The sequence below is a fragment of the Lipophrys pholis genome, assembly GCF_963383615.2.
Source record: "Lipophrys pholis genome assembly, chromosome: 14".
NCBI lineage: Eukaryota > Metazoa > Chordata > Actinopteri > Blenniiformes > Blenniidae > Lipophrys > Lipophrys pholis.
The window spans coordinates 3,493,865-3,509,984 of NC_137633.1; the positions used below are offsets into that span (position 1 = coordinate 3,493,865).

Consider the following 16,120-nt stretch of genomic DNA (forward strand, 5'->3'; position numbering starts at 1 on the left):
TAGGGCCACTGAAGAAAAGAAAAAATTCGGAGGCTAAAAAGAAAAAAAAAAAACCTTCGTGGCCTCAAAAAAAGTCGAATATCATTGATTGATTTTTTGTTGAAAATCAATGTCGAAACTTGGACGTATGAAGAGTTACAGTCAGATAAAGTTCCTCTTTAAAAAAAAAAAAAAAAAAAAAAGAAGTCTCGCGAGATTATGTTTAATTTCCTAGCAACGCTCCGTGGATACGCGGCGGGCGGAGCGGGCGCGCTCTGCAACGGACTGTCAATAAAAGCGTCATGGAGCCCCCAGAGGTAAGTTTTGCCACTTTAACCTATCCCCAGATATTACAAAATGCCTTCCGTTGCACCTCGGACAGTTTCACACAGTTCGCATCAAACTAGATAATCTGGTCAAAGGAGGATTCGCCGAAAAAATACGTCGGGAGCTAACTGGCTAACTGCTAACCGCTTTGCCAGGTTTTGAAGTTAAAGCTTCTCGTGACTCCATTTAAAATACGATCCTCCTCACAGGCTGTGTCTTCAGTAGTTATACTGCTGTTAGACTGGGATAAACTCGGTTATAACTTACCAAGTGAAATGCATATAAACACCATCTCTCACCAAGTTGACTTGTTGCACACAGTATTTATGCTTGACAGTGAATCGGCTGTGTCTCACTTTGACAACAAACTGAGCTCCTGAGTCCAAACAACTCTCAGAATTGTAGAAAACGGCCTGATTTCTCGATAAACATGACAACCATCGTTAACCAGATGCTGCACAATAATGTTTGCACTCTTGCATTGTCTTTTACTCTCCAGAACGCATTGATGAAATAGCTTTTATTGCCTGTATATAACTTAATGTCACACATTTGCTGTAAGCATCTTGACACTGAACGTTAACATGTGCGGATTAACTCATACTAATCATTAATTGCAAACTAAACTATTAAAATCAATGCCACCTTCTCTGTCATGTCCTTTTTTATGTGGTCATGCCTCAACCTAGAACACAGTTTAATGCTACTCACTCATAACATACAAAACCACCTCGACTATGCCCATCGCTTCCACCTATACATGTCTCTCTCACCCAATCATCCAAGTGACATACAACTCTCTTACTAGGTGCATCAATGATACTAACCAATGGATATCAGGTAACATTTTTCATTGAAACAAAGAGTAATTTAAAGACTCTGTTGACTCACTGTGTTATGTTCAAACTTTAAATTGATATGCAGGCATACTGTTACTCTTTCTCATTAAAAGGCACAATTTTTCAACACCCTGGTTGAGGTGCTCTTTCACAACTACTCTGTTTTTCTGTCTGTTGGTGGGAGAAATTTCTTGTGTTACTCACACTGGTCAAAGTTGACCCTCCCTGGTCTGGATAATAGGAGTGAGAGAGTCACTTTGGTGTTTGCCTCCTTGCATAGGGGGTGATGACGTCTCCCCAGTTGCCTGCAGATGCTGATGTGAGCCACTCTGTTGGAGAAACACTGATAAACCCGCTGAGATCCCAAAGTCATCGCGATGGCACCCGGGACCAAATGCAGCCCGGGCTCGAAACAGACAGCAGCGAGCTTGGTCAGCACGGGGGGCAGTATTTGCATCTTGGTATGATTCATTTTAGTTTGAGGACACTAATGGTTTGGACACATTGAGTTTGATATATTCCTGACTTCTGTTCATGTCAATAATGTGCAACTTTTTTTGTACCATCAGCTTTTCAGGACAGCAACCTGTCTCCAGCGCTTTCCTTGTTGCCTGTAAACTCCAGACCTGAACACACTGTCACTGAGCTTTCGTTTTTCCAACACACCGACACAGAGTTTGCCCCTTTAAGGTAAGGAACGTGGTAAAACATTTGCTGTCTCAACTTCTTTTGAAACATCTGAACTGTAAGAAGCTTGTAAATATTGGTTGGATGATTGTGTGTTTTACTCTTTCAAGGCCATATCCGGATGTTTCCATGGCAACAGAGAGATTTCACACCACTCAAGCCTCTGAGCAGGAGTCCTTGTCCCAGCACCCTCTGGCCCAGGCGACCCTCCTCACTGAAGAAGGTGCCAGCAGCTGCTCTCTCTCTCAGCACAGTTCTTCACCTGGAGACCAAAGCAAACGGGGCGAGAAAAGTCTTACTCCAGCGATATCCTCAAAAGATAATGCAGGTCGCAGTGAGGCGAACCCAGAGGCTTGTCAAGACATCCGGTTGGAGGCCGCAAAAGATGACACTTTCTTTCTGAGCAAGGATGTTTCTGCAAAGCGTCTTCTGGACATCCTACCGAAAGATATTGGTCTGCAAAGTAGCACCTGTAGTGCAGTTTCTTCTGTCTCCGTGATGTCTATCAAGAGCAGAGCATCTTTCACAGAGGAATATAAAAGCGTTAAAAGAGAAGGTCCTTCAGGTAAAGCTTGTTCTCCACCGCAGCAAACACAACAATCAGACAGAGTTTCAAACCCTGGACAATCTGAAGCTCTGTCATCTGAGGTGTGTAACATCACCACAGGCTCCCGCGGCACGCAGCCTGACGAGCACAGTGAAATATTACATAGAGAGCTTCTCTCCGAAGTGGAGCAATGCAATCGCTCTAAAGCTAAATCTCAAAACGCTTCTAAAGCACCTTTTCAGGCTGTTACACCGAGTCTCAATGAATCGACTAACGACAAGACACCTGGGGTTCAAATAAATGTGGGTGGATTGCCGTCTAACGGGCAATTTTCAGCAGGTGTTGGAAGGATTCCGAGAGAGCACGACCTCTGGTCCTCAGGAAACCAGACTGGAATCGATGGATCCTATCTGGGTTTTCTTCCACACTCTCAGTCCACTCCAGGGATTTTCAAGGCGCCACCAAAATCCAGTGTCAAGACTAAAATTGGGAAACTTTCAGCCATAGAGTCCAGTAAAGATAACTCATACCAGTCAAGCTTAGGTATTTGTCGACAGCCAGTTGTTCCCTCCTCTGAACCCCGTCACCCAGACACTTCAAATCATCAACAAAAGACCGCGAGCGCTGCAGAAGTCCAGTCCCTCCCGAGTCTCAACTACATGGAGAAAGTAGATGCCTGGCGGGCCAATCAGAGTTCAGCCAAGACGTCACTGTTTGACAGTCTGGCCCTGCAGGGCTTTTCTGGCATCTCTCCTAAAAAGAAAGCTTACGATGCCGTATCTGACAGTCTGAATCGTATCCTTAGTCAGCAGGCAAAGAGTTTACAACAACCCTTTTCAACAAGTGCGCCTACCCAGAGTGTGCCACAGAGCTCCTCCACAGCGCCCTCTGGCTCGTCTTCTCCAAGACGAGGTGAGACTGTGGGCAGCGCTCCCAGTGAGAAAGACACGACCTCTGCGTCTGCAGCACCGCCCTCAAGCTCACCGTTCGGCAGGTCGCAGTCCCAGTCATCTCTTAACACGGTCAAGTCGGCCAACGAAGAGCAGCAGACGGAACAGCAGAAGAGACGCACTGAAGAGAACGCTGGTCATGATTCCACTGGGAGCTTCCTTCGACCCTCGACTCTCTCGAGCCTCGGTCACTTCAGCGATGTGTCGCTTGATCAAGATTGGACCCTCTCAAGTTCTCAAGGTAGTTACAGTGGTGTCAAAAAACACACTTCTATCGGGGCTTCTTCTGTCGTCAGCCTAGAGATTGATAACTATGCCCCCTACTGGAATTCAAAACGATCAACACCCCCACTGCTTCCCAAGCCTCGAGAGCTCAACATTGACGAACGTATTCCGGTGAGTCAAAAACTGAAAATCCTTCTTTTTCAGTCGCCATTAAAATCACTGACCTCACGCTGTGCGTTTCTTTTCATTGCAGTTGTACCTCCATAACCTGGGTATTGACCAGTCCCCCTCAGCAATATTAAATCCATTTGCACTTCGAGGACCAATAAGAGAGGCTGAATTCTCTCCCACTGATCTCTGCACACTTAAAGGATCAACTGGAACACCAGCACGGAGCATTCAGGCCTCTGAAGGTAAATAAATAATAAATAAACCAATAACTGACCTATAGAGCTTCACAGTACACATTTCTCTGGGCCCAGTAAAAACTATTTAAACCATTTTATCCCGTTCTAACTTTCAAATAGAAATATATGAAATCCTACAGAGGGCAAAAGTGTCAGGATATTTTATAATTACATTATTGTGTGTTTATTTACTTATTTTTCAAAATTAAAACATAGAATTAAAAAAATTTTTTTTTACATGTATTGATGCATTTAATTACAATTAAATGAACATCTGTCATTTATCTGTAACGAATGACTGGTTAAAATACGTAATGTAAATCTTTTTTTCTTTTCTTTTTAGTTGGCAGTCCCCAAAAAGGAGAGTTTTCTCGGACCAGCATTCATTCAGTTGACTCGAGCGTATCGATTCCGCTCAGCATGGACAGTCTTGGTGCAGCTGTATCTCTGCCAGAGCAGGCCAGACGGGCGTCTCCCCCACCAGAGACCGACGCTCTCCACAGTGATCGCAGGCTTACGCCCGGCTCAAGGCCCGGCTCAAAGCCCGATAAAGATTCTTGTTTGTCTCTCCGGCGACCCGGCCAGCAGGCGCAGAGCAGCCAGACTGTTCATCTCCCGGGAGAAAGGGTAGACGCTCCTTTCTCTGTAGGTATCAAGGTGAGCTGTGGGGAAACAAACTTAGAGTCACTTTTACAAACGAGCCGCAGCACAGACGAAGCCGCAGAATATTCTTTTGTCAGCACCAAGGCCTGCTCGGAGATCCGTGAACTCCTCTCTCACGCAGAGAACATGAGGTCTACTGGTTCATCTGCGTCTTCCTCGGCACCTCCTACAGCACACCAGCTTCTTCCAGATGAAGGCTCAACTTTATCTCATAAGAATAAAAGCAGCAGACTTCAGGACTGTTCATTCTCCTCCGCTTTCACGTCAGGAGACCCCAGAACCCCTTCCTCCCTGCAGTGGACCAGGTCCTCGTCAGAATCGTTGCTTTCATCTGACAAACTGAGGCTACTTTCTGTTGGTGAGGACAGAACGTCCTCCTCATGGCAGCTTGATTATACATCCACACAAACTCCAGTTACAGCACCCGCCATCGCTGTACACAAAACGCCACAGGACTGCGCTGCCAGTGCTGATGCAGGTACCAGTGTCCTCTCCAAATCATTCAGGCGCACAGAGCCTGAGGGCTGCAGCGCTGCGCCTCCCGACAACGCTCCGCCACAGCCGCTGGTCATCAAGCCTCCACCAGACGTGAGTGTGCAACAGCCCACCTCGCCTCCTGCAGACACCGCCGAGGTGGCAGAGGTAGAAGAGGCGACGCCACCAAGTCCAGCTCAGAGCAGCTCTTCCTCGCCCGTCCTCGAGGGCGCTGATCATTACGGGATGAGTGACGAGAGCAGCGAGAGCTCACTGGCAGTCCGAGTGGCAAAGCTACTGCAGCGTGAATCTCCGTCCACCATGATGTCCAGTAAACAGAGCACCACAGACCATGAGGAACACAAAGCCAGAGGTGAGAGGATTCAACATGAAATTACCCTTTTGTTCCTAATTTGTCATTGCTGACAGGATCTGGCATGCATAAGTCTGATAAGTATAACTCCTAGAGAAGTTATGACATCTAGATTATTAAAAAGAAAAAACACCAGAAAGAAGAGACAGTTTTCTGTCCACAGGTGTGTAACATGAACTTCTAAGTATCATCAAATACATACAGGAATTCTTGTGCCTGACTCAGTGGCAAGGTGCAAAGATTACTATCCTGGGAGCCTGTTTAATTTGATTATTACTTCACTGACTTTTTTTTTGGCACGTAAAGTTGAGATTACGGACCTAAAAAGCACATTAAAATGTGCGTAAAGTGTGGGAATAGTGTGCTGCCACTTTTGTTAACGATTAGGTAAACCGTTTCTGAAGAAATCGCAAAAAAATAAAGCAAAAAAATAAAGCAAAAAAAAAAAAAGCAAAAAAATCTCCCATTCAAAATGTATGGGAGAGGCACCTCATAGAGGAGAGAAAGGTTGCCATAACAACAAGATGGACCGTTGTCAGGGAGAGACCACGGGGTGGGAGGCAGGCACACAAAATTTCCTCTAGAACTTTCTCTTATCGAGGAACTGCCAGGTTTAGGATCTGAAACTACCTTTAAAAAGAGGCTGGAGCTGTTTGGGACAATTGTGCTGCTTTAAGATCCAAATAAATCCAGGTGACCGTAGTACATCTTTGCTTTATCATTCGATTGAAATGTGTTTTTGATACAGAATGGATCAAGTTGAGGATCTCGGGTCGGCCGTGTGAGCCTCTGGAGCTCAACAAAGAAGATATAACATGGATCGAACTCTTCAAGAGAGAGCTGGACTTGAAAAACCAGATGCCGGTAATTCTTTTGACAGTTTTACGCTTTGAATTGCAGATATCTGCAATGATCCAAACTTTATTTGTAGACGCTTACTTACATTTACACCAAAATATTGGAAATCAGTGGTTGTGTCTATTTGGTTACGGATTGACCTTAAAAAGTGTAAATGTGTTTCTCATTTTGACGTTTGCTTCCCCTCGCTGGGCAGCACAGCTCTCATGCTTCAGGTAACTGGTGTGCTGCAGGCATGGTGTGTCAACAGATGCAAGGAAAAGTTAATAACTCTGTTTTCAGTACTGTACAGTTTGCGGTGCTCCAAAAACCAAAACAAAAAGGTTTGTATGAGAAAGCTTAACACAGATTTGTTTTGCCTTCCTTCAGAGCCAAGAGAGCTCAGATGTGGAGAGCAGTTCAACGTCCAGTGCTGGAGAATCGAAGCAGCCCAATATAGTTCAGCTTGCTGCTCTTAGTGATGCCAGCACCCAGCCAACGCGGTCGCTGCAAGGTCCGAGGACAAACCCAGCTGACTCCACTGCACAGACGCAACCTTCCACTCAACCAGACCTCGAGGCTCAAGTATGTGAAATCGCTGCCAGAGAAGGAGTCATCCTTCCTTCCAGAAAGCCCCGGGCCCTCACATCCATCACCATCGCCACCCGCAGGCGCTCCACATCCCCCTCACCTTCCTCTTCCCCAGCACCTCCCCGCAGCCCCGCCCCCGAGCCCCTCCACCTCCTGCACCTTTCAACAGGAACAGACAGACACGTCGCAGCCGGTAGGCAGCTTGACTCGGGTGAAAAGGATCGAGTCGCGTCAGCACAGGCAGAAACTAGAGAACAGCCAGAGTGTGAATCAGACAGTTTAAACTCCACGACTTCTCAGAGGAGAGGGTACACCATGGGCGCTCGATTTGAAGAGGCTCCCCGTCCATCGCAGCCTTTAGAAGTGACCGTCCAGCTTGACGGATCACAGCAACAGAACGAAGGAAATCCGTCTGTCGAATCCTCCAGCAAAGACCACATCTCACATGTCCGCCTCACTCTGTCCCCCAAAGTTCCCGATCACACCCCCGCCGCCGCCGCCGCCCACTCCAGTCACCCTCCCGCTACCTCACGGCGTCCACATGAAGAGTTTGTCCCCCTCAGACAGTCTTCTCCACCTGCCAGCAGTCCAGACGAGGGTGTCGGGTTGAGCAGTCCACTGGAGTGGTGTGACAGCAGAGATCCGGCGAGGCAGCGAGCGCCAGGGAGATCCAACACCTCCACTCTCCTTAAAGCAACAGACACACCCACAGAGTTCTTCACAGCCCGGCACAGAACTGAAATCTCATCAAGACGCCTTCCCGCTGAAACCCGTGGTAGGTTGTTTTTTTGTTTTTTTTTACGAACTCTAAAGACTTTTCTCACCCTCCCCACGTCAGAGATGGTTCAGTCCAACTCCACTGTCAATAGAAGTAACCCGGGATCGTGCTACACTAAAACAAATGTTGGTTAAGTTCAGTGCTCTGACTCATTCCCATTCATTTGGGCGGCATGTGGCCCCTGAAGAGGAGTTTCATGATTCACGGTCCTCCTACTGGACACGGTTACTAACTGGAGCTTGTGGTGCCGTCAAGGTTGTTTTGTTTAAAGGAGGATTTTATTCTTCGTTCTCTCGCAGCGCCCGTCCTGCTGCCGTACAAACCTCACGGCAGCGAGGAGCTCTTCTACGTCCCTCAGGTCGAAGCTGATCGCTCCTCTGCAGAGCCGTCTGACACCACCATGGAGAGCTCCCACCCAGGTACATCAGTCTTACTATTTCTGAATTACTGTGTGACAGGCCAACAAAATAAGAGCCTTGTTTTGCATTCTGTCTTTTCTCTTATTGTGACACAAGCCAATAGCTAATATACCATGTCATGTCACTCTGTTGATCAAATGTGGTCAACCTGTACCTGAAGGACTGTTGTATCTCAGCATGCACACTGTTGGTTTGTGTTTCTTGTAAATTTATTTTATTTTATTTTATTTTTATTTTTTTTAAAGAAAGTAAAAAAAATTTGAAACAAGATATTTTGTAGATTTAATTTATGTCATGGCTTCTAATTTTGATTTGAATATTAAATATCTTTCATATTGTATAACAACGATTTGTCACTTTAGACTTTTCATCTATTATCTATTGTTTAAAATTTTTTATTTTCATTAAGAAATTGATTTGTGAAAATAACGTCTACAAAGTGGTTCTCTATGTGAGCCTCAGAATAAATGTTCAGGGTGTCAGAATTTAAAAAGTTGAGAGTAGCTGAAAGATTGAACTGTCATTTGAACCTTTGAGCCTCGGTCCTCTCCTCCTCTCCTCTCCTCTCTCCTCCTCTCCCCTCCTCTCCTCTCCTCCTCTTCCTCCTCTCCCCTCCTCTCGGGCAGCAGCTGGTCCTTTGTAACAGACACCAGGCAGAGCATTCATTATTCATGTTCAGGGGCTGAGTGAGACAAAGGCAGAGCTGGGGCCCAGTGGAGAATCAGAAGAAGAGGGGGACGATGAAAGTGTGTTTATCACTGGCAGAAAACCTCTCGATCACTCGCTCTGGAGAGTTTTTTTTTTTTTTAACCAAAGAAAGCTCCGTTTTATTCCCTGCTGTCACTCGCTAACAAAGCGCCATTGAATTGTGAGCAGGCTCGGATGACGCCGTGCCTCCCCGCTTCAGCATCGAGGTCCTGGGGCAGCAGGAGCCGGGGGTGGACCGAGGAGTCACCATCCGGCACACTGAGGGAATCTACAGCAAGAGGCTCAAGACGGCCACTTTCAAAATGCAAGACCTCAAACACAGAGGTGAGCTGAATCCAATAGAGTTTTCTTTTGGAAAAACATGAATAAATGCTATTGGATTCAGAGAGTGATGATACGTATTATATTACTCATTAGCAAAAGATACTCCTTGTAGTTAGTTGTGATTCAAACTGCCCCAATTTAGAGTTTAATAGCATTTCTTTAGGCTGCAGTGTGCCGTGTGTATATATCTAGTTAATATATAATAATAAATATATATGAATCATTCCTAACGCTCCTTTTCCCTCAACAGATGCTCCTGAAGCATCAGATAAGAGCTCTCCAACAGACCCGAGTCCAAAGCCGTCTACCCAGGTGTCGTTACTGAGAGACAGAGACGCCCTGAAGAGAGACCGGGGGACGAGTCCCATCCCGTCCCTCAGTGATGAACAAGCAGGGCTGAGCCGGGACAGATTCAAGCCCACTGGTGTCGTCCAGTCGCCGGTTCGTCACACAGGAAGAGATCGAAAGCAGCTGGCGGCCGACGCTGAGCTGCTGCAGCAGAGTTCTCTGGACCAGCTGTGGAAGAGGTTCTGCCACCAGTGGACGGAGGAGCAGCAACACCAGCGCAGTGAAGGAGAGTCTCCACTGTCTCGCCTCACTCACAGCAGGAGGTCTGTCCATGTTCCCGAAGCGTGGGAGGAGAAGGGTCGAAGGAGAGAAGAGCTGGCACTGAGGAGGAGAGAAAGAAGAGAGGACTTTCGAGAGGTCAGGAGGAGCGTGCACGGAGACAGACGAGCCGAATCCCCGATCCATCACGAGGAGGAAAGTTCATCACCCCCAGACGACAGCCGCTCCTCCGTCTCCGCCGATCTCCCTCACAGCTCCCCGGACAGTCGACGCGTCTCCACAGCAGACGCCTCGTCCGGCTCCATGTCCACCGTGGACACGGCTCGCCTGGTCCGAGTGTTTGGAGAAAACAAAGTCCAGCAGCTGAAAAGCAACTCCAGCCTCAGTAAACTGTACAGCGCCATCAACAGGCAACGAGAAGAAGGAGATCACAGGAGAAAGAGGAGCAGCCGTTCTTCTCGCATCAGGCCACCAGTTACCGCCTGGACAGAGGAATCCGTATGTAGATCTCTATACTTTCCAATCAACCAATACAGCAGAGAGAACAGGAATTCAAAGATACAGACTGATCGCTCGCTGGGATCCAAATTTTAATAAAACATGTTTTTTTCAGCTTGTCGGCGATTCCACTTCGTCCACCAGCGCTCACAGCGTCCCGTCGCCCTGCGGCCCTTCCAGGATGTTAGCAGCAAAGAAAACTGTTAAAATGATCAACAAGGGCATCCAAGCAGGTGTGTGATGTTACGCCTCTGATTCGTTTATAGAACCGAGTACGTGCACTTTGAACTGTGAAATGTTTCCTGCTTCTTCATTTTACACCTTTTTTTAGTACTTAGTCCAAGTTCCCTGCTCCGCTCCTCTTCCTTCAGCTATTTGATGATTTGACGATGATAATAAGGTGAAACAAATCAGATTTTTGTTTGTGTTTGTTTCTTCAGGTGACATTGAGATCATTCCAAACGCGACTTGCCAGAACACCAGGGATGTTGGAACCATGTTTCCTCCGCCAGGCGACAGGCGAGGAAGAGGAGGACCGAGGAGCTCCCCCAGAGGTCACAGTCTCTATAAGCAGAGGAAGAGCAGGACGAGCCCATCGAAGCCGATTCCTGCAGGTACAGAACGTTTTTACCTTCATTACATAATTTACTTTATATTATTTGTCTGATTTTTAAAACATTTGTGTGAAGATTTTTAAAAAATATAATCTCAGGTTTGTTTTCTTGTTGCTGTTTCAGCCGTGTCGTGGTTCATCCCCGCCAGCAGCCTGAAGTCGACAGCCAGGAAGGAGAACCAGCCGGAGGAGGGGGAGGACTCTGCAGCCTGGAGGCCCAGCGTCTCCTGGTTTCAACCGTACAGCCGAGCGAAGCCGTGGCGGCGGCCGCTCCAACTCGTGCAGGAGGAAGGAAACGAGGAGCCCAGATTCTGGCGTCACGCGGTGGAAGAGCCGAATCCAAGGAGCAAAACCTTGTCGTCTGGCCGGAGGCGAATCTCTCTGCAGGCTGGTGTTTCTTCTCTCAAGTTAAAAACAGATCAGTGCTTAGAAAAGATGAAAAATGGCCAAGCAGCATAAAAGGGGTTCGATGATTCAGGTTTCTTCTTTCGCTCGCTCAATTGCATAATTGCGATTTCCTCAAACGCTGCGGGGATAATGTATCATCATGGACGTGATCGTTTGGGTTTATTTCCCATCACATGTGAATTATTGTGACGTTTAACACAGAAAAGTGAACCTTGAAGCTTGAGAGTGTCTCACTGTGACGACGGTCATCCTGCCAGGTTGGAACCTCTCGTTGTCCTTCTCTAGTTTCACTCGTCATTTCACCTCTCTTCCTGCAGGAGGCGCTGGAAATCCGCCGTCCCGACTTCATCTACCAGTCCAGGCAGAGGGTGAAGTGTCTGGCCCAGCAGGCGGAGGAGAGGAAGCTCCAGGCGGCTTTCAGCAGAGACGAGCTGTTTAACCCGCTGGGAAGAGCAGAGAGGCTGCAGAGGCCCGCAGGTGAGGAGGAGGAGGAGGAGGATGATGATGATGATGATTGTATTAACGTGTGTTCAAGAATGAGTTTATTAGTCTTGGGATTATAAAGTCCTCTGTCTTTTCTCTATGAAGGCACTGCGCTGCTGAGAGCCGTTCCCAGGAAGGAGATGATCCAAAGATCCAAACTGTAAGTTCTACGCATCATTTTTCTTTCTTTTTCATCTTCCATCTTCAGCTACTGAACTCTTAATGTGACAAAATGCGACAGTTGATTGGAGGAATAACTGAGCAAGTTTATCAGTTTCACCGGTAACCATTTGTCTCTCAGGATATACCAATCTCTGCCCGAGGTGCAGCGGAGACGAGAGGAGGAGAGACGGAAAGTCGAGTATCGATCGTATCGACAGAACGCTCAACTTTACAACCAGGTACAACGACCGGCAGCAGCTTTTCTTCAAATACAGTCTGATGAAGTATGATGAATACTGCGGTAATTCCTCCACTGTGCACCTGTAAATACTCCCCACAAACTGAGGCTAAAATAAGTTATTGGTGTGCGACTTTTTGAAAGTTTGGCTCCTATGATGAGTAAAAACTCTTTGAATCCTCCAGAACGTCTTGATCGCTTCGTTTCAAATCTAAAGATGGTTTGTTCAGGTCAAAAGACGGATGTTTTGTATCTTTCAGAGAATCAGGAACCACGTGCTGGGCAGGCGATCAGCGTGGCAGTGAGCCGGCGCTCCACTGTGAAGAAAATCCGTCACAATCAGAAACAACTAAACTACCTTTTTTAAGCAAACACCCGCTTTTACACATTTTATACATTTGAACCTTGTTTTGTGTTTTAAACATAGAACAGTAGCAGCATCACGGACTCTTTTTTAAAATCCTCTCGGTGTAAATTCAATCCTTTTTAAGTGTGTTAATGTTTCAAATAAACCAGATTTTTGCAGATCGTTCAAGAACGTTTCATTCCAAAGCAGCGACGGCAAACGGGAAGTTTTCAAAGTCTTTATTCGATCAGTTTGCGTGAGAGCAGGAAGCCACGGGAGGAGAAGCGACGACACGCTGCAGGTTCAGAACATCAGCTGCTCACAGAAAAACACCACGAGGTAACAAATGAATGAAAAAATAAAAGAAATGCTAAGATTATCGTGACATGAACTCAAAATCAATAAACTCTAGTTATCCTGGATTAATCCAATAAAAATCAGCAGATGTGAAGAGAAACAAAAGGTTCTTTGGCAAAGATGCAGTTTTGCTTTGAAACAAAAAAAATGAGGCAGGCGACTGATGTTTCACCACGAAGCTCTACAGGTTTAAGGCTCGGACAAAGTCTACAGGATTACAGTCGACGGACGTTAATCTGACCAGTTACACCAAGCATGTAAAAGTTCACAGTACTTATTTTACTCACACCAGGACAGTAATAAATATTAAATAGTTTAAACCGTTGGAGTCCAACCGCAGTCTGCGAGTTTACTGGGATCACTCTGGAGTTCATGGCATGTTACTGAGATTAAATTGAATTAAAGATCTGATGAAAACATTGCAGGATGTGGATTAGACTCCACCGGTGTGTGTGTATAACGCTTCGTCTGATTAAAGTGCAGTAAAGTTCATATTCAAACATTTTATTTTACCGAGGTGAAACCAAAATGACAGGAGGAGTAAAAATCCTCAGTTTTAAAATCAAGTTAAATCCAAATGTGCATGTGTTTGTTCTCCTCTGGCTTCTTCTATCACTGAACGTGTGTTCAATGTGCAAAAAATTTCATTTAAAAAAACAAAACAACAACTACTTGATTTAAAAATGCCCGCTCTCGTTAAAAATACAGATTCAGGATTTCTTCTTCACCCTTCTTTTCCTTCGAGATGGTCAGCGTGTGACAATGGAGCGACGGTAAGGAGCTCATGGTTTTTCACGTCTGGCTCAGAGAAACACGAAGCGGAGTCTATAGTTTGGGCCTGATAGAATCCAGCGAGCAGCTTCCACACCGGGTACCGGGTACCGGGTACTGGCTACTAGGTACCGGGTTCAGGTGGATCTGGGCAGCATGCAGCAGTGCAGGTGAAAATATCTCCTTCAACATCCGCTGTGGAATCTACAATCTGCAGGACAGCTGTTAAAAACACCACATTGACTTGATAACTGTCAAAACAAAACACTGATGTTCATAACTATTTGTCTTCATCCTTTCGTTTTACTTAAGCAGCAAGCCCTCATATTTAAAGGTGCAGTACGCATTATTTTTTTTAAATGAGATGTTTTTTTGATACGCTGATAAAACACTATTGTGCTGCAGGTGTTATTGAGTACTTAGGAAACATGAGAAACTGTACGACAGCAGCTGCAGTTACACGACGAAGTAATCTGATTACAGTCCTGCTGCGTAAACACTATCTGAATGGAATTGGTGCAAAGCATTATGGGATTGATCTGATAGACGTAAAATCAGAGAGACGTTGCATCGGTTCATACTGCATCTTTAACGAGAAGGAATGACGACGATCGATCGTCTAAAACGACAAATCGTTGCTGATAAATTTTTAGATTTAAATAAAAACATCTCGGCTGCTACAAATGTAAAAACCCTCAGTGGTGCTGACTGAACATGAAGTCCTGCAGGTTGTAAATCGTCCTGGTTGGACTCTGCTGGAGTGGAGATGGTTGTACATTGGTGCAGCAGGTAGGACCTGGATCGGGACCAGGATCAGGATCAGGATCGGGGGCGCAGGCAGGTGAGGCTTCAGGTCCGCAGCAGACTGTGGACTCTCTGGAGCTGACACTGTGACAGGACGAGGCGGTGGACCTGCTCCTGACCGCGGAGGCACGGCACCATGACCCGGCCCACCAGCACCGTGTCGCCCTGCTTCTCCTCCTTCGCCTGGAAACAAACAGACTCGGGTTTCAGTCGGACGTCGCAGAGCAGCACTCGACTCGTCTGGTGTCGGAAGTCGTTACCTTAACAAATGAGACGGAAGGAAACGTGGCGAAGTCCGACGTGACCCGAGCGCCCGGGTGCTGGTTCACTACGTGCTCCGCCACCTCGCCCTGAGTGGAGACACAGACCGTCAGGTGAGTGAAGGAGTGTGTGTTGTCTTTTCTTTTTTTCATCCTTTCATCCTCCAGCTCGTTCGTACCTTCAGTCTGTCCAGAGTGTCGCTCAGCGACTGGAGCCGCGCCGTCTGTTCCAGCAGCTGAGCACTAGGTGTCACTGTGGGACAGAAGGAGGAGTTTTAACCACATTAGGCCCTGATGATGATGAGGATGATGATGATGAATTTTATTTACAGATGAGAAAAAAAAAACCCAAACATTCAATACATTTTTCATCTCTCGTACATCCTGAGTCTCAGCTGGGCTGCCTCGCCCTCACAGGGTACACACCTGGAGATTTCCCGGTGATGTCCACCACCTTGACGTTGGCGCTCATCTGCAGCAGCGTCTCTAGCAGCTGGTCGGTCTTGCGGTAGAGGGCGCCGGAGAGCACCTCGGGCCGGCCTCCATCTCTGGACGGCAGCTTGGTGACGTGGAGCGGCGGCAGGGAGGCCAGCTGAGCGCGCATCCTCTCCGCCTGCGACCAGGAACATCGACACACATCAGGACATCAGAGGTCATGAATGTGAACGTGAGGAGCAGCGAAGATATTATTCAATATTAATCCAAAGTAAATGATTGTCAACATGGAAACTTATTTCCTAAATGTTTCATGTGGTTATATTCACATGTTAATGATATTTCTACATCTTTGATGTCTTTCTGATATGGCCGCACGAATCTTTTATCCCCTTTACTGTGCTTTTCTTCTCCAATTGGAAACAAAAGGCTATATATATATATATATATATATATTAATTTCTGTCTGTGCTGAGGGCTCCAAGGTTGTTGTTGCTGTGTTGTTGTTGTTGTGTACCCTCAGCCTGTTGTTGTCGTTCTTCAGTTGTTTGATGCAAAGTCTTTGAGCTTCGATCTGCTGAGTCAGCAGCGGGGAGTCGATCACCTGGACGCCCGAACCCGAGTCCAGTCCGGGCATCAGGGCGGCTGCAGGGCGAGAGCGGGAAGGTGTTAGAAACACAACCGGACCAGAGACGAAGCTGCACATTCAACTTCAGTCCAAAAAAAAAACAAAAGACCTCTGAAATGAAGGATTATATTTTAAATGTCACTTATTGCTAAAACTTCACATGTAAAAACAATGACGACTTCATCAAATTACAACAAACTGAACGTGGTGAAAATTAAAAATCTGTTCAAAATGAAAATTTGAACTCTCATGCTTCACTGCAGGAAAACAAAAACAATCTAGTGGCGTAGAAAAAGAGCAGGTGTGTGAGGGGAAACATTCTAGATTATAGATTCATTATAGCTGGATTTCTGCAGGGTTCTTTAGAGCTTTAAGACAAAAATAAACTGCAATATATTTAAAAAAGGTAAAAATGATTAAAA

At 46.4% G+C, this 16,120-nt stretch overlaps 2 protein-coding genes across 4 annotated transcripts in view; one reads left to right on the forward strand and one right to left on the reverse strand.

Moving 5' to 3' along the window:
* Positions 1 to 222: 222 nt before the first annotated feature.
* alms1 (ALMS1 centrosome and basal body associated protein) lies at positions 223 to 12,629 on the forward strand. Its single transcript, XM_080480147.1, has 18 exons — positions 223 to 296; positions 1,426 to 1,606; positions 1,715 to 1,835; positions 1,943 to 3,725; positions 3,808 to 3,967; positions 4,305 to 5,471; positions 6,220 to 6,335; positions 6,699 to 7,674; positions 7,977 to 8,096; positions 8,973 to 9,128; positions 9,379 to 10,193; positions 10,309 to 10,426; positions 10,634 to 10,807; positions 10,931 to 11,193; positions 11,532 to 11,691; positions 11,803 to 11,857; positions 11,999 to 12,098; positions 12,358 to 12,629. The coding sequence occupies exons 1-18, from the start codon at positions 282 to 284 to the stop codon at positions 12,400 to 12,402; spliced, it is 6,525 nt and encodes a 2,174-aa protein (XP_080336273.1). The 5' UTR covers positions 223 to 281; the 3' UTR covers positions 12,403 to 12,629.
* Positions 12,630 to 12,665: 36 nt separating this feature from the next.
* dctn1b (dynactin 1b) overlaps positions 12,666 to 16,120 on the reverse strand; it is a 34,360-nt gene continuing 30,905 nt past the window's right edge. For 2 of the 3 annotated variants that reach the window (XM_080480148.1, XM_080480149.1), the window contains 5 exons: positions 15,588 to 15,715; positions 15,062 to 15,248; positions 14,815 to 14,888; positions 14,636 to 14,725; positions 12,667 to 14,558 (listed from right to left, as the gene is read on the reverse strand). In XM_080480148.1, coding sequence (XP_080336274.1) covers positions 14,421 to 14,558; positions 14,636 to 14,725; positions 14,815 to 14,888; positions 15,062 to 15,248; positions 15,588 to 15,715 — 617 coding nt within the window. In that variant the 3' untranslated portion in view covers positions 12,667 to 14,420. Of the gene's footprint in view, positions 14,559 to 14,635; positions 14,726 to 14,814; positions 14,889 to 15,061; positions 15,249 to 15,587; positions 15,716 to 16,120 lie in introns of all 3 variants that reach the window. The other variant, XR_013935996.1, reaches the window with a different exon arrangement.